The sequence below is a fragment of the Nerophis lumbriciformis genome, linkage group LG35 (assembly GCF_033978685.3).
Source record: "Nerophis lumbriciformis linkage group LG35, RoL_Nlum_v2.1, whole genome shotgun sequence".
Lineage (NCBI taxonomy): Eukaryota > Metazoa > Chordata > Actinopteri > Syngnathiformes > Syngnathidae > Nerophis > Nerophis lumbriciformis.
The window spans coordinates 23540895-23559358 of record NC_084582.2 but is presented as its reverse complement, the minus strand read 5'-3'; the positions used below and the strand labels follow the sequence as shown (position 1 = coordinate 23559358).

Here is an 18464-nt window from a genome sequence, read left to right as displayed (position 1 = left end):
ACTTATTTAGTAATACCACCTTAACATTTGAAAACCAAACAATTATACACCTTTTAATATTACCACCTAAACATTTGACAACAAAACAATTATAAACTTATTTAATACCACCTTAATATTTGACAACAAAACAGTTATACATTTCAACAAAACAATTATACACTTATTTAATAATACTACCTTAACATTTGACAAGCAAACAATTATTCACTTAATAAAATCACCTTAACATTTGACAACAAAACAATTATTCACCTATTTAATAATACCACCTTAACATTTGACAACAAAACATATATACACTGATTTAATAATACCACCTTAGCATTTGACAAAAAAACAATTATACACTTATTTAATAATACCACCTTAACATTTGACAACAAACCAATTATACACTTATTTGATAATACCACCTTAACATTTAACAAAACAATTATACACTTATTTAATACCACCATAACATTTTACAACAAACTATTCTACACTTATTTAATAATACCACCTTAACATTTGACAACCAAACAATTTTACACGTATTTAATAATACAACCGTAACATTTGACAACAAAACAATTATTCACCTATTTAATAATACCACCTTAACATTTGACAACCAAACAATTATACACTTATTTAATAATACCACCTCAACACGTGACAACAAACAATGACAGAAAGTGACTTGGTAAAGATTCCGGGTATTATCTACGACCCAGGGTCTAGTTCCATCCTATCTTGCTGATTGCATTGTACCATATGTCCCAGCCAGAAATCTGCGTTCTAAGAACTCTTATTAGTGATTCCCAGAGCCCAAAAAAAGTCTGCGGGCTCTAGAGGGCTTTCTATTGGGGCTCCAGTACTCTGGAACGTTCTAGCAGTAACAGTTAGAGATGATACCCAGGTAAAAGTATTTAAGTCCCATCTCAAAAGTCATTTGTATACTCTAGCCTTTAAATAGACCCCCTTTTACACCAGTTGATCTGCCATCTCTTTTCTGCTCTGTCCCCCTCTCCTGCATGGAGAGGTTATCAGTTGGCCACGGATCAGTTTCCATGGAGGAAGCGCTAGCTGTTCCAAGTGGGGACTTGTCTACATGCAAGGGTCCCTATGGACTGGACTCTCACATTATGAGCCGTAGCGACTTGGCATTCATTGCACTCGGTCACCCAGGGCTTGGGGGTCCCCATATCTACGGTCCCTCCTAAGGTTTCTCATTGTTCCCATTGAGTTGAGTTTTTATCTTGCCCGGATGTGGGTTCAGATGCGAGGATGTCGTTGAGGTTTGTGAAGCCCTTTGAGACACTTGTGATTAAGGGCTTTATAAATAAAAGTTGATTCAGAATCAGAATCAGAATCAGCTTTATTGTCATTACGCAAGGTAACGAGATTGAGGCCATTCCATACAGTGCGATGTGTGCATGCTAGAAAATTCAATCAATTCATTGATTGATAGACTAACTTCCCATCCATCCTTCATTCCCTCTTACCTTCCACCCACCTCTTATTTTTATTATCTAACGATTCCGCAGTTTTTAGCCAGTCTTTGCTGAAAAATGAGTGTAAATAATAATGTTACACTGCTGCCTCCGTCTTGTTGTAACAAAAAAAAAAAAATCAATCAAACCAAGACTTTCAGCCATTTAGAGAGTCAAAAGAAGAAGATTTGTCTTTGTGTGACAGAATTTTGGCCTGCACAGCTTACACACTACAATTCTGCCTGCGGATTTCTAGTGTCGGATGATATCAAGTTAGCAAGAAGTGAGCAGCCAGTAGTCACAACTTCGCCAAAACACACAATGTCTGATTTGTTACACTCTGCAGATCTACTAAAAAAACCCAATGGGTAACAAACCTTTATAGTCTCAAATAAAGCAAGACATGCACATAAAAAGTTCCAAAAGGTTAGGTATATAGGAAACATCTAAAATGTAGGACAAAATGGTAGCATCTGCTATGTAAAGCAAAGATGACAATATTATTATTAAGCGTGGACTGTAGTTGGCCCATTTAGAAGAGGAATATCTCCATTATAGTTAGTAATGTAAATAAAGAATGATTTTAGAGCGGTATTGTTCACTCAATTAGGTGGTCTGAGTTTGCCTCTAAACGCCAATATGTGTCCTGGACGTGGCTGGAAGGTGCTGCTGTTGAATTCCGGGTGGTCCTGTTCTGGCCTGCTCTCTAACCTCTCCATCAATGTGACACACACACACATTTGTGCGGGCACACACACATGCACACACACTTATACTCCATATAGCTTTGGGTACAAGAGGATTAAAGAAATACAAAAAACGTCAAATCTCTTGATCATACAGACTTAAAATAAAGAAAGACCAGACACCTCACACATGCATGACTATTTTTCTTAAGGGGTCAAAGCTCTTACTTTGAATGCTATTATTCTGTAACTTTGCCCATTTCTAAAACTATTCTTTATTCACATTTAGCAGGCGAATGCACATGTTGTGTGTGTTGCTGCATTCACTGAGCTCACCCTCGGCTTCAATCTGCTGTCCGCTTCCCACCAGACAGTATTTGAGGTCCGATCCTCGGCTAATGACAGCATTGCTGCAGATCACGCTGCCCTGGATGTTGCACCTGAGAACCAATATTCAACACAATTGTATCACATTCTTAACTATAACATCTTGAGAGACATAAATAGCACTAAACACAGGTATGGTTGAGGAAGGGTACGCTTGCATCCACGAATCAGCAAGTCATTTTTATTGCACACGGTGAATATTATAGTCAAGAGCTTGGCAGGAGGAGCAATCACATGAATTATACCACACACCTTGGTTGGGTACTTCAGTGTGTGTTTATGCATAAGCAAATGTACCCAGCCATGGCCCACCTATTCCAACTGTTGAAGCCTGCTACAAATTTCTACGTGTGAGCATGCACTAAGTAAACGATCACTGTTGTAAAAGTTGTGTCATAACACATTAGTTTCCAGCTTTGCTGTAAAGCTGCCTGCAGTTTACATTTTGTTAGTTCCACAAAGAAATGTATACATATACAGCATTATACTGGGAGCAGCCCAGTGGAACCACAGCTACTGATGTAGTGCCACGCAGGACCAAACTATCAGGACAAATATCCCCACTGAGACTAATGACATGACATTAGCATATATACTCAAGAACATTGTTGGCTTGGTGGTAAAGTCTCACCTGAGGTGGTGCTGCCAACCCGCTGTGCATGTTGGCGTTCAGCCAAACCATGGCCATAACATTTTTTGGGGAGGACACACAGACAGTCTTGTGTTGACTGAACATGGAGGCCGTGTGTGGTGAACACATGTTGGTCTTGCCCGGGCAGTGACGCACACACACTGTGTAGCTGCCAAACACACAGGTTTGTATTGGCCCCTTCTATTCAGGTGTTAAAGCCAGGAAAGATGGTGTGTGTTGAAATGACTGCCACAGAGATGGTGCTGCTATTTGGTGATGGGAGGTTACAAGAATCCCAGTTTTGTAACATTAGCGAGCGAGAGACCACCAAAGAAGCTGAAACACCACTAATTACTAACACCAGGGCTCCTCCTTGCCGTGACCACCCCATATCAACCCCCACCTCCTGTTGCAACCCCCCTGTAAAGTTGACCCCGACTATCCCCCTTCCCAAACACTTTGTCAACAAGCTGTGGTCAGCTCCAAACAAAGGCAGCAGAAATGCAAGGGGTTTGGGCGACATGGCCGGGGTCTGCTAATCCGCTCATACTGGCTCTTTCTTTTCCTCTTTCTCCTTCCTTCTTATGTACCCAACCAAAGAAAGGAAAGAATTGCAATTTTCTCTTCAGGCTTGCTTTGCCCACCTTCTTTCTTCCCCTCTCGTGTCTCTCGCTCCCCTTCTTTTAAGCCTTTGTGCATGCGCCTACGTGGCCACGATGAGGGTCCCCTTGCCAAGTGGCTGGGCTCCTCAAGAGCTTTTAAGAAGAGAGACAGGATGGCGATGGCGATGGCGATGGCGTTGAGGCCTCAGTGGAGAGAAAAGAGACTTTGAATAAGAACATTAAGGATCCGGACTGCAGGCCAAGATGACTCTCCTTCTGTCAGAGCTTGTGGCTGAGATCTGATTCATCCACATGTTCATTCTACAGTGCTTCCTCATTGCAGCTAAGCAATGGCTGCACACCTCAAAGCTTGAGTGAGTGACTATGTGTCATACGACATCAGTAAAATATGTGCAGCATCAACGATACAACCTATTGCCATGCTTGCATGTTTGGGATGAGAAATCTTTCAGACTACTGAACTGCAATTCTGTGGAGAGGCCAAAAATAACATATTCAGAAAAGACAAAAAATATCTGACTTTTTCAGCTTGACTCTTAATGGCAACATTCAACCATATAGAGAAGTTGGCTTTCCAAGAAGCTGAGTGTGAATTTGCAGAAAAATATTATATCACTAAGGCCAATGTGTTTTTCAGATTTTCGCTCCCTTACATCCTAAAGAGCCCAGATTTGACTGTGTGGAGTAACAAGGCTTCATAGTGTTCTGCAAATTCCATAACCAGTGGGATCCTCGGGTGGGCAAGTAAATTAGCGGTGGGATGAGATATTGGGATGTTGTGTGCTTCACTTCAGCAGCTCTGTGTTTGTTTGGAGCTGGCCTCTGGCTGGTCGCACACCAATAGACACATTGTGGCTTCTTCCACCCCGCAGAGCGTGGAAAACAAAACCTGTGACACCTCCCATTTACAATGCAGCTGACTTAACACACACACACACACATTTTGAATCCTTACCATTGAACTGTAAAATATCTAGCCATTAAAAACTATAGTACATGTAACTCAAAAGTTGTAAAGTTCATTTAAAAAAATGTTAAAAGTTGTCAGAATAGAGTCAATATATCTTAAAACGTCTCAAAATAAATAAAAAGGATAGAGTCATAACATTACAAGACCAAAGTAAGAAGACTACAGTACAATAATTAGGTAGCAATACAATGGAAAAAAAAGTTATTCAACTGAAAGTTATTAAACAATGTAATATTACAAGGACAAACTATCATTGTCGGAACATTACAGGAAGAAAAAGAGCAATGTTATCACAATAAACAACAACAGTCAGCATGTATACATTTAAGTTTATAAGATGAGGAATTACATCAACTTTTTTTCTAATAATATCACAACATTACTCCCATATAATTCTGGCTATATTAAACCTAGTATTATAACTTTTATTTTTAGTTTGGCCCTGATATTGTTTTGTAGTTGGAGGTGGTTGATAAATAAATAGCATGACTGTTTTTCAACATTTAAAACACTTCCTTGTGGTCTACATAATATGTAATGATGGTTCTTTGGTCAAAATTTTGTAGAGAATATGATTTACAGATGGTTTTCGAGCCACTTTATATCTGTCTTCTGACAGCTATAAATTGGAACGAAAGGCTACTTTGTATTAGACATGGATTGGTGTGCATGTATGACCTAGTCTACCCTAAAATAACAATTGTGAAAAAGAAGGAGCTTATTGACTACAAGACACTCATTTATACCATATAGGACGTTGCAGGCTGTGCAAATTCCAAACGGACCGTATGTATAAAGGAAGGCTAGATTGTTTTCGAAATATCCCCGCAATGCGATTTGATTTCACATTTTTAGGACTTATGCAGATCCCAAATACACAACAGCAGGTACCAAAAGGTAAGAAAAGTTGCTTTTGCATAAAAGGGCCCTTTAAGTAAAAATTGGGGGCATTATTAGTCTCTGGGCAAAAAAAGGGACAAAGGGACTTATTGTATTTTGAAATCCTTATTGAGCAAAGTAAGCATGTACCAACTGAATCTTTCAAACTTTGAGGTTACAATGAAAGCCTAAACCATAAAGATGCCTTGAAGGCAGAATTATTTCTCAATGTGGATTTGTGTTTTCATTACAGTCAAAATGGGGCATGTAGGCGTGTACTCTTACCCCTCCTCGATGGTAACCCCATGCATGATGATGGAGTTGGTCACTTTCACCTTCTCTTTAATAGTGGTAGAGCTTCCAATAGTGGACCTCTTTATGGAAGTCTTATCCGCTATCTGACACAGCGCCCCGATCATGCTGTCGGATCCCATCTGAGTGATGATAGTACACAGAAACATTACTAGGTGTTCACTGGTCATCAAAGTGTAACATCAACTCATCTGAGGACAATTAGCACAACCTCAATAGACCAGGAAACATGAGACAAACCTGACATCTCTCCGAAATGACAGCAGAAGCGTGGACTGCTGGCTCTTCAAACAAAAGTTTTGGAGCCTTGCAAGCAGACAGAAAACAGTCCGTGAATGAGAATAATCAAGAGGGTGACCTTTCAGCATACAATTGTAGCACATGCAACACACCAGGCGGTTTGCCTCGATGTATGCAGCAAGCGTATTGACGCGGTAGCAAAGTCCTTGGTCCATGATGTGAACGTAGCAGCGAAGTTTGCCCCCGTGGTAAGCCTCGCTCATGTCGCCGCCATGGTCGTTCCAGCAAGAGCGCTCCTGAGACAGCTGGAGGAGAGGATCGTCGCGTGATGAGATGAGCAGCTCTGGGAAGGGAGGCCGGTGAATCAGCCATTATTACTGATACTATGAAACATGCTTGATTATTGATAGATAAATAAAATCATTTTTGATTAATAACAACTTTGTTTTGACATTAAGAAGGCTCTGTTGAGAAGACGATACGGCAGAGAGCTAAATTGATTCAGTAACAATCAGTTTGCTACCTAAGAAGACTACATTAAAAAGGGAAACAGAAATCGAACCTTAAAAGAGCAAAGCTTGGTAGTCTGAACAAAATATAAAAATATGAAAAAAAAAATATATATATATATATGTGTACGTATATATACAGTACAGGCCAAAAGTTTGGACACACCTTCTCATCCACAACACAACTGATGGTCCCAACCCCATTGATAAAGCAAGAAATTCCACTAATCAACACTGATAAGGCACACCTGTGAAGTGAAAACCATTTCAGGTGACTACCTCCTGAAGCTCATGGAGAGAATGCCAAGAGTGTGCAAAAAGTTATTTGAGCAAAGGGTGGCTATTTTGAAGAAACTAGAACATAAAACATGTTATCAGTTATTTCACCTTTTTTTTGTTAAGTACATAACTCCTCATGTGTTCATTCATAGTTTTGATGGCCTTCATATAAATATATAGTCAAGGTTTTTGTGGCTTATCCGTTATACATTGCTCAATACTGGGGTAGAGCGGAATATACGTTAGGTCAGGAAAAAACAAAGATGATATTTCATCCCTAAAAGCCTGTTTCACATGTTTCCCTGCTCTTCAGGGGATTTTATTTTATTTATAAAATCCCCTGTAAAGCAGGGAAACATGCGAAACAGGCTTTTTATTTATAAAATCCCCTGAAAAGCAGGGAAACATTCGAAACAGGCTTGTAGGGATGAAATATCCTCTGTGTTTTTTCCTGACCTAACGTATATTCCGCTCTACCCCAGTATAAACTCCGCTTATTTTATTTATTAAATCCCCTGAAAAGCAGGGAAACATGCGAAACAGGCTTGTAGGGATGAAATAGTCTCTGATATAACAGCCTCCTGCAATAACGATATATATCACAATATATTATTTGGATCCGGGTACTGCGGCTTCCTCCCACCTCCAAAGACATGCACCTGGGGATAGGCTCCTCCCACCGCCAAAGACATGCACCAGGGGATAGGCTCCTCCCACCTCCAAAGACATGCACCAGGGGGTAGGCTCCTCCCACCACTAAATACATACACCTGGGGATAGGCTCCTCCCACCTCCAAAGACATGCACCTGGGGATAGACCCCTACCACCTCCAAAGACATACAACTAGGGATAGGCCCCTCCCACCTCCAAAGATATACAACTGGGGATAGGCCCCTCCCACCTCCAAAACGTGCACCTGGGGATAGGCCCCTCCCACCTCCAAAGACATGCACCTGGGGATAGGTTGATTGTCAACACTAAATGGTCCCTAGTGTGTGAATGTGAGCGTGAATGTTGTCTATCTGTGTTGGCCCTGCGATGAGGTGGACACTTGTCCAGGGTGTACCCCACCTTTTGCTTGTGTGCAACTGGGATAGGCTCCAGCACCCCCGCGACCCCGTAAGGGACAAGCAGTAGAAAATGGATGGATGGATATTATTTGGTATCTAATTGATGATAAAACCATTCTAAAACAGGTTACGAAGCCTCCTAATTTGGCTGCATAATGCATCATTTTTGGTTGTATTATTTTGTCAAAACTTCTAATAAGACGAGATAAACACTTATTTGTCTGTTAAGCAACAGACAAATAAGTATACTTTACATTAGTTTTGGGCAATACTACACATTTGGGTATGGACCCAATACCAAGTAGTCACAGGGGCAGTATTGGCCATTCCAATGCTGATTACTGATACTTAAAAATGTCAAGACCATTATCAGTTATCGCTGTATCAGTTTTAGTCCGTATCGCCCAAGCTCTACATGTAAGAAATGTTTTGCCGCCATGGAGGCGACAAATGTTGACTTAAAAGTGACTTTGCACTGTGGAGGGAAGTTAGCAGTGTTCATTGGCTTTGCAGGACACAGTTAGAATGTATAAAATGGATATTATGCAACCTATTCCATGGTAATATTTTGGTTGTTTTTATACTGTGATGGATTGCGGTGAACTGACTAAATAAAAAGTTGACATTAAAATCACAACTGGTATGAATCCAATCCATTTTTGTCAATCTTCTGTGCCATATTTTTCATGACGATGCAACACTTTGTGGCGGTCATTTGGGTGTACAGTTCATGAGAAACACCAAAGTAACTTTTTTGGTTTCCACGCAAGGTAATGTGATGCAACTCAATATCTTTGGAGGAGCATTAATGTTGCTCTTTGTGTGTGATGCTCACCACTGTCGCTCTTCTTTTGGCTCTGCTCTTCAGTGTCATCTTTGGATTTTGGATTGCTCCTCGTTTTGGAAAACTGCTTGCGCACCAGATATGGTACGAGCTCACCACGGATTGATGAAATAGCCCTAGAGTAAGTAAGGAGAGTGACAAGTGACTACAGTGATGATTTTTTTTTGCTCATGGGCTCCTTGTAGTATTACAAGTCAAATGAACTTTGAAGGCAAAAGTAAATTTGTTGACATACTCCTACTTGACATGAACCAATGGTGTCTGCATTATGACACCCCTAATGTAGTGTACTGCAAAATGTACACTTGCAACACTATTCAAGCATGTTTCCTACAAATAATACATGACTAAAACTATCAACCCATTTTTCTATAACGACTTTATGAGTTTGTAAAGCTGAAATATTTTTCTGCAAAAACATTAAGGTATTCTTTTGTTGTTGTTTTTTAGTCTTGTATGCACTGGGCTGTGCTTCAACACCCTCTTGCACCCCTTCACTCGCTCCCTTACTTTAAAGGGAGATTAGAATTTCCATCTGAATGACAGGACAAAAACCACAGTTACTTTGTCCATTTCTTTTTTAGTGAACAGAGGAAGAAGGTGGAGGGAGAAAAAGAGTGAACATTGGGAGCAAAAAAGAGTGAAATAAAAATATACATAGTGACTGAATATAAAGATGTGAAAACTGGCAAATTGTTGCTTTATTTAAATGACTTGGCCGTGTGGGATTAGTGTTGGAAAGGGATTGGATCAAGAGAAGCATGATTTTTTTTCTGAAGCCGGTTTGAAAAAATGTTTGGCTTTGGAAAAGCATTGCCCGTGTGTCTTTTGGCCCAGCGGTCAAAGGACTGATGTTTGCTGTGACTACAACCAGCTGACCACGTTCTGATAGATTTCCAGACAGAGAGACATCCGAGCTACACACTGCCATTCTTATTTTTACAATGTTCCTTCTTAACAGCAGCATTTGGCACATTTACTTTAAAAATGACTAAGCTCTGCGGAGAACTGTCGTTGAAACAATTATGGAATTACCAAACACCATCAAATAAAACAAGAATGTTGAAACTAATTATTTGATTTGACGTGTTGACGTAAGGAGAGAACAAACAGAGATTAATATTATCTTTTGAGCACTACACAATCATACTTGGAGTGAACAAATCAAAACATTTCTATTGAATGAAGACACCTCCCTAACGCACTTGATCATTTCTGAAGCCACTTGGTGCAGAGCGACTGTGACACGGCTCCACTTCAGAGGCTAAAGGCCTTACAGCCAGTGACACCTTGTAAAACAAATTAACACCCTACTAACGGGACTATTCAAAGCTGTAACCCTCGTTCACATTTGCTTCATATTAAGAGTGTTCACGTCTGGGCACTATGGCTCTGCTCGTCTGTCTTTTCGAATGGTTGAAGACTAACATTTAAGATCAGAAGGTAAATGCCATGCTTCTGATTTGTTTACATGGCGAGCAGATGCAGCAACAACTGCCCTTTATAAAATGCACACTCCCAGCTGTCCTGCGGGTCTTAAAGCAGCCCGCATCTTAGGTCCTACCACCCGCAGGGTACTACCAAGCCGTGCCCTGGAAATCCCAAAGTCAAACACCAAATGCCTCGACGGGAGCTTTCTCCACTCGGCGATTACAATATGGAACAGCCTGTGGTTGTTGGAGACATTACATAAAGCAGTATTCATGCCTTTAAGAAGAGGCTGAACAAATCCTTCCTCAGTTTGTGACAGTAACCCCTTAAAGCTCAAGGACTTTTAATCATCCAACATATAGTTCATATACAGGTAAAAGCCAGTAAATTAGAAAATTTTGAAAAACTTGATTTATTTCAGTAATTGCATTCAAAAGGTGTAACTTGTACATTATATTTATTCATTGCACACAGACTGATGCATTCAAATGTTTATTTCATTTAATTTTGATGATTTGAAGTGGCAACAAATGAAAATCCAAAATTCCGTGTGTCACAAAATTAGAATATTACTTAAGGCTAATACAAAAAAGGGATTTTTAGAAATGTTGGCCAACTGAAAAGTATGAAAATGAAAAATATGAGCATGTACAATACTCAATACTTGGTTGGAGCTCCTTTTGCCTCAATTACTGCGTTAATGCGGCGTGGCATGGAGTCGATGAGTTTCTGGCACTGCTCAGGTGTTATGAGAGCCCAGGTTGCTCTGATAGTGGCCTTCAACTCTTCTGCGTTTTTGGGTCTGGCATTCTGCATCTTCCTTTTCACAATACCCCACAGATTTTCTATGGGGCTAAGGTCAGGGGAGTTGGCGGGCCAATTTAGAACAGAAATACCATGGTCCGTAAACTAGGCACGGGTAGATTTTGCGCTGTGTGCAGGCGCCAAGTCCTGTTGGAACTTGAAATCTCCATCTCCATAGAGCAGGTCAGCAGCAGGAAGCATGAAGTGCTCTAAAACTTGCTGGTAGACGGCTGCGTTGACCCTGGATCTCAGGAAACAGAGTGGACCGACACCAGCAGATGACATGGCACCCCAAACCATCACTGATGGTGGAAACTTTACACTAGACTTCAGGCAACGTGGATCCTGTGCCTCTCCTGTCTTCCTCCAGACTCTGGGACCTCGATTTCCAAAGGAAATGCAACATTTGCATGGTTGGGTGATGGTTTGGGGTGCCATGTCATCTGCTGGTGTCGGTCCACTCTGTTTCCTGAGATCCAGGGTCAACGCAGCCGTCTACCAGCAAGTTTTAGAGCACTTCATGCTTCCTGCTGCTGACCTGCTCTATGGAGATGGAGATTTCAAGTTCCAACAGGACTTGGCGCCTGCACACAGCGCAAAATCTACCCGTGCCTGGTTTACGGACCATGGTATTTCTGTTCTAAATTGGCCCGCCAACTCCCCTGACCTTAGCCCCATAGAAAATCTGTGGGGTATTGTGAAAAGGAAGATGCAGAATGCCAGACCCAAAAACGCAGAAGAGTTGAAGGCCACTATCAGAGCAACCTGGGCTCTCATAACACCTGAGCAGTGCCAGAAACTCATCGACTCCATGCCACGCCGCATTAACGCAGTAATTGAGGCAAAAGGAGCTCCAACCAAGTATTGAGTATTGTACATGCTCATATTTTTCATTTTCATACTTTTCAGTTGGCCAACATTTCTAAAAATCCCTTTTTTGTATTAGCCTTAAGTAATATTCTAATTTTGTGACACACGGAATTTTGGATTTTCATCTGTTGCCACTTCAAATCATCAAAATTAAATTAAATAAACATTTGAATGCATCAGTCTGTGTGCAATGAATAAATATAATGTACAAGTTACACCTTTTGAATGCAATTACTGAAATAAATCAAGTTTTTCAAAATATTCTAATTTACTGGCTTTTACCTGTATACCTCTGAGTAGATGCAGATCAGGGAATGTATTTTCTTAAACTTGTATCTGCAAAAGCGCGATAAAAAGATACATAAATAAGTGTACAACTCACTTGTTGTCGGTAAGAAAGTCCACCACAGCTTTTTTCATGCAGTAAAGGTGAGCGTCCACTAGGCCTGTTTTAATGAGCATCCTTGGATGTCTGCAGGACAGAGACACAGGGACAGTAAGCATTAGGGATAGACACATCAACTCATTACTATCTTACCACCGCTTTACTGCCTTTTTGGATGATTCAAGTCTGTCTGTTTATTTATATTATGTGAGATGGCAGTTATCAGTAGCAACTAGCTAACAGGTCGACTTGTGTGTGTGCTTCTGCATGAGCAATTGTGCTAGGCACACCCATCCTTTGGGCCAACTTAAGCCTGGTGTAAACTCTGGCGTCGCCCCACCCCTTCCCATGCGTAGTAGCCTATGGGCACCTCCCAAAAATCCTATGTTCGCGTTGCCAGCGACGCAGAACCCAGAGCTGTGATTGGTCAGTTTTTGGCGAGGAGGGTTCCTGAACACAGGTGGGCGGACTTTGGGCTTGAAATGCACACATTATTGAATTAAATGAAACAACAGTGATTAAACATTTGCATGACAACTAATATTGTGTACTTAATATCTCGGTGTGCTCTAAAAATAATTACTGTATGTGTCGTTTTTCAGCATATTGTGTTGTTGTTGAGCCCAGAAGAACTCAAAATACGACACTCTTTTCAACTTTTATTGTCAATCTTGTGCTAACAACAGGTTCGATTAAGACACATTATTTCTTGTGCAGACACGTCTTTTTCTCTCAAACACACAATACATCTCGTCAACAACAGCTGCAGTTGCTCTTTCTGGAGACACTGCCCCTTAGTGTTTTTAATAATTAAAAGTCTGGCATCACCCCCCATGGAAGAACTATAAATCGGGGGGCACGCAAGCAAGAGTATATTCCGCCAAACAGCTTATCCCCAGTTGCATGTCTTTGGAGGGGGGAGAACCCGGAGAGAATCCACGCAGATATGGGAGAACTTGCAAACTCCAGTACCCCGAGTCTGGGTATTGAACCCAGGACCGTCTGCCCTGTGCCAGGCCCACCTTCTGCACTTGTGTTGCGCTTGGGTACAGACTGGCACACTTGCACTACTCAAACTAATCAGCATTTCGGAACACAGATTTTTAAATATGAGTGTTAACCCCAAATAATTTATTTTAAAAACTAAATATATATGCATACAACCATGGATTGAAAAACTCATCCTATTGTCAAAAGAAATGCCAATCTCGCATAATAAGCACAAAGTTCAACAATAGGCCCTTTTCCACTGCAGGAACCTTTTTAAATTAAATGCTCTCTTTGCTTCCACCAAAAACTACCCTTGTAAATGAAGTTCTACCAGGAACTAATTTGGTCCCTCGTCACTAGGTGGGACTTTGGAAAGTTCCTGCAAGAACGTTTGAGGGGTGGGCTGTGCTGTCAAACGCTGATTGGTGGAACACAATTGGGGCAATCCTAAAACTTTGGAGTCGAAATGTAATCCGCCATTACAGTATGCAGGTCGACTTGTTTATTTCTTATTACCGTATTACAGAAGACTTAAAAACAGAGAGAATAAACTTTTGAGTTGGTTGCAGGAACTTCTGCGGGGTATCTGAAGAAGGCTGATGAATGGAACAATCCTGCCGTGTTTTTCTCAGCCGTAGGATTTGAACAAATTTGCAGTTTAATGCAGTTCATGAAATTTTAGAAGCTTCATTTCGATACGCAAATATACGACAAGTGGACATAATTGTATTTAAAGCTAGAAAAATGGTCATACTTTTTAAAACATGTTTACAGAGGAATATTAAGTATTCAAAGTGGCGCCTTCAGCTGCTCACTTGTGGTTTGAAGATAAATGTGAAGTAGAATAGGCAGTAAATGAGTGGAACAAATGTAAATAACATCAAATGTTCAATATTTACTTTGTTACATGCTGTAACAGTAGTCAGCGAAACACCATTTATGTAGTAAATAACCTAAACCCCATGCAAAGGCTAAATCTGTTATGTTGGTGTTTCTATCTCGGCAAAAACACCATTTACAGATGAAATGGATCATAAGGACCTCATGAATTCTTCATTTACTGAGGGGACGGCTTTCTGACTTGGATACGGGGGACACAAGTCTAACGGTTTATGAAATATTTGGTACACTTTGTTTTTTTAATAATATCACTTTCTATCTTATTGCTTCGTATTATATTTACTTACACTAAAGTAAAAAGATTTATGACCTAATGTTGCCTGTTTATTTACATGGCATCGATGTAGAAACATACGCAATCAGCCTGAAAAATGCTGTGGAAACACAAACCAGTGGTCTACAAGAAGCTTAGTTTTAGGAACTAAATATTCCCGGACCTTAAAGTTTCTGGTGGAAAAGGGCTTGATGTTAACATATGATCTTTCCATAGTGGGCATGCTGAATTCAGAGATTAGATGAATTTCTTCATCATATAAATTCCTAGAATTGCAAAGTACACTTCACATACAATACCATTCCTCTTACTTTACCCATTTGTCTTGCAGGCTGGGCAGGCTTAGATGATGAAAGCCAGACACAGCTATCAGCAGACATAAAAGTTAAAAGAGCGGTCATATCTGTCTGTTGTCTTATATCAGCTACCGTAGAGGCCTTTTTACCACGAGGTATCTGCCGGGTGTCAGTGGGGAGTTTGCACATGTATAAACGTGACACACGTGACATTTACCAAGCCAAAGCCAAAGAAGTCATCCTGCAGGCTTCAATAAACAAATCCACCCTCACCCCTTTGTTCCATACCAACGCTCCTCTTACTCTGCCTGTTCAATTATTGGATTATAAAAATAACGACATAGTAGGGTTCCCCTTCTCTAAAACAGAAAACACCAGAGCATTTACAATGGACAACAAATCGAATAGACCCCTGCTAAACATTTTTCAAGACATTGTAGATATATATTTAGATTATTTTTGGTTGGAAGCTATTGATTTAAAAAGGTCTGTGTCCAATTAGCAGAGAATAATGAAAAGCAGACATGGTGGTTCGCTGTGCAATGATGCTTTGACACGAAAACCTTGATTTTGATTTACAAACAGAACAGAAGAATGTCTGGCAAGTCCTAACTCTTTAGGATGACTGATACGCTATGTTTGCAAACTTGACAAGTCGTCTGAGATCTAAGCATTACCACTAATTATGTCGGAAGGCCGCAACATATTTGTGCTGACAACATTTAAAAAAAAGTACTTTTACACAATATCTCTAATACCAAAAACTAGTAGACAAATGTGGAAACACTACATATGCAAACATGTGCATGGACTCACAAGCATGTATTTGCACAAGGAATGAAAATAATCAATTCATTTGAAAAATGCTATCTTTATTGTTGATCAATCGCACCCTGAAGCAAAGTGGAGTCCAGCAGAGGCGCTGTCTCAACTAGATTAGACTTTTATAGGTATTGACTAGGGGTGTGGGAAAAAATCGATTTGATTTCAAATCGCGATTCTCATGTTGTGCGATTCAGAATCGATTCTCATTTTTAAAAAATCGATTTTTTTTAATTTGTTTTTTATTATTTACTTTTTTTTTTTTTTAATTAATAAATCCAACAAAACAATACACAGCAATACCATAACAATCCAATCCAATTCCAAAACCAAAACCGACCCAGCAACACTCAGAACTGCAATAAACAGAGCAATTGAGAGGAGACACACACACGACACAGAACAAACCAAAAGTAGTGAAACAGAAATGAATATTATCAACAACAGTATCAATATTAGTAACAATTTCAACATAGCAGTGATTAAAAATCCCTCATTGACATTATCATTAGACATTTATAAAAAAAAAAAAAAAGAACAATAGTGTCACAGTGGCTTACACTTGCATCTCATCTCATAAGCTTGACAACACACTGTGTCCAATATTTTCACAAAGATAAAATGAGTCATATTTTTGGTTCATTTAATAGTTAAAACAAATTTACATTATTGCAATCAGTTGATAAAACATTGTCCTTTACAATTATAAAAGCTTTTTACAAAAATCTACTACTCTGCTTGCATGTCAGCAGACTGGGGTAGATCCTGCTGAAATCCTATGTATTGAATGAATAGAGAATCGTTTTGAATCGGGAAAAAAATCGTTTTTGAATCGAGAATCGTGTTGAATTGGAAAAAAAAAATCGATTTTGAATCGAATCGTGACCCCAAGAATCAATATTGAATTGAATCGTGGGACATCCAAAGATTTACAGCCCTAGTATTGACCTTATTCCATACCGGGTACCCATTTACGTAAAATCATACGGGACATTATTTTAATAGTTTTGTTGGCTGATAGAAAGCTCTGAGAAGTCAGGCTCTGTTTTTCAAAATGCACTAGTTCCATGTTAATTTACATTGGATATGTCAGTACAGGTTACTAATTAGAATTAGCAATTTTACATGGCGATTTCAACTTGGCAATCAAAACTACATCTAAGATGTATACGTTATAATCTAACAGCTGGTGTGTAATAAGTGCCATACTTACAGTATAAACACTTTGTGGGGCTCAACAAAAGACAGGACTGGCATATTCGACTTAACGGGGTGCCGTGGCTCTCATGGTAAAGTGGCCGTGTCAGCAATTTGAGGGTTCCTGGTTTGAATCCAGCTTCTGCCATCCTATTAGCGGCAAGACACTTCACACTCCTTGCTCCTCTGTTCAGCGCCTTGCATGGCAGCCATCAGTGTGTAAATGTAATGTATAATGTAAAGCGCTTTGGATATCTTGCAAGTATAGCAAAGCGCTATGTAAATACAGACCATTTACTATTTAATGACTGCAGCAACAAAAGGTCGGATTGAAATGACTGCACTCTAACATTGCAATCATTACAATTACACAGTTATTGTCAACTCAGTGGTAAATGAACATTTTATCATTATTGAAGTGTAAAATACTTTTCATTGGTTCTACATTTACAGGAATTGCTTGGATGGAACATTTGATTTTGGTCTATTTATTGTGTCAAAAGAGCAACGCACCTTCTGCAAAAATGTGAGTCTTTCCAAAGTTTTTTGAACTGAACTTGTGGGCCACCAGTTGAATAGCCGAATAATGAAAAACAAAGGACTTAAAGGGGTGCCTTGAGGAACACCTTGGTTATATAAAACACAAGTTTGGAGCCCAGGGTTCTATATCCTAGGGTTAAAAAGTCAATGCAAGGATCTGCCTCTATGTTCATAGTAGTCTAAGTTCCTTTGTACAACAGGAGCACCCGAGTCTTTGCTGCAAACAAGTGTTGAACTGAACCTAATGGTGTCATTCCTCGGGCAGATTAGGCCCTTGAGTCGCAAGTTGAATAGCACTGCCATATGCTGTCCACTGAAGTTTGTTATTAAAACAAAAACCTCTTAGCTGTTTGACAAGTGCAACTCAGGAGGATCTGTCGGCGACAGATATTTGACAACCAGATGCAATCAATCAAACTGCGTGTGTTCCTCTATGTAACGGTATTTTTGGAAAGTGTAAAACCACATGTGTGCGCGCACAGACAAAGACCTACTCTGTGGGTGTCTTCAATGTATTCATTCATAAGACATTGCCCAGGTGGACACCGTGACATCACAGATTTGTGTAAGGCTGATACTATGAACAGGTGTTCTTATGATGACAAACAATCAAACGTCCTGTATATCAAAATCAACAAAGAATGTGGTCAGTTTTCATTTCTACAGCCCCGAGATCAAAAACACTATGCTGTACTGAATCAAAAAGGAAAAGTGTGACAGGAGCTGCTGTCAGGTATTTTGTCCCTAGGCAGCTTTATTTAATGACTCTAGTTCTACTACAATTCTCAGCCACAGCTCGCTCTAAAACACACAGCATGATGTATAGTTTAGTTGGAAGGTGATTCAGACACTGCGGAATGAATGTTAAAACCCTCATTAGTCAGCTTGTCTCCGTATAGCCAACACGGCTATTTAGTTATAAAAATGCCTAGAATTCCCCCAATGCTAAAATATTCTAATGGATTTTACTGTGAGTCTCAGCTTAAGCCACAGATGGTCTACTGCTGGTGGAACAAGGATTTTCTGGCATGCTGATGATCCGGAAA

General features: G+C 40.0%; 1 protein-coding gene across 1 annotated transcript in view; it reads right to left on the bottom strand.

Annotated features, from left to right (window-relative positions):
• eif2b3 (eukaryotic translation initiation factor 2B, subunit 3 gamma) overlaps positions 1-18464 on the bottom strand; it is a 70234-nt gene that overhangs the window by 15882 nt on the left and 35888 nt on the right. Inside the window, exons 6-11 of the mRNA XM_061927687.1 lie at positions 12397-12486; positions 8901-9025; positions 6359-6549; positions 6207-6272; positions 5940-6088; positions 2501-2604 (exon numbers count right to left, since the gene is read on the bottom strand). Coding sequence (XP_061783671.1) covers positions 2501-2604; positions 5940-6088; positions 6207-6272; positions 6359-6549; positions 8901-9025; positions 12397-12486 — 725 coding nt within the window. The remainder of the gene's footprint in view (positions 1-2500; positions 2605-5939; positions 6089-6206; positions 6273-6358; positions 6550-8900; positions 9026-12396; positions 12487-18464) is intronic.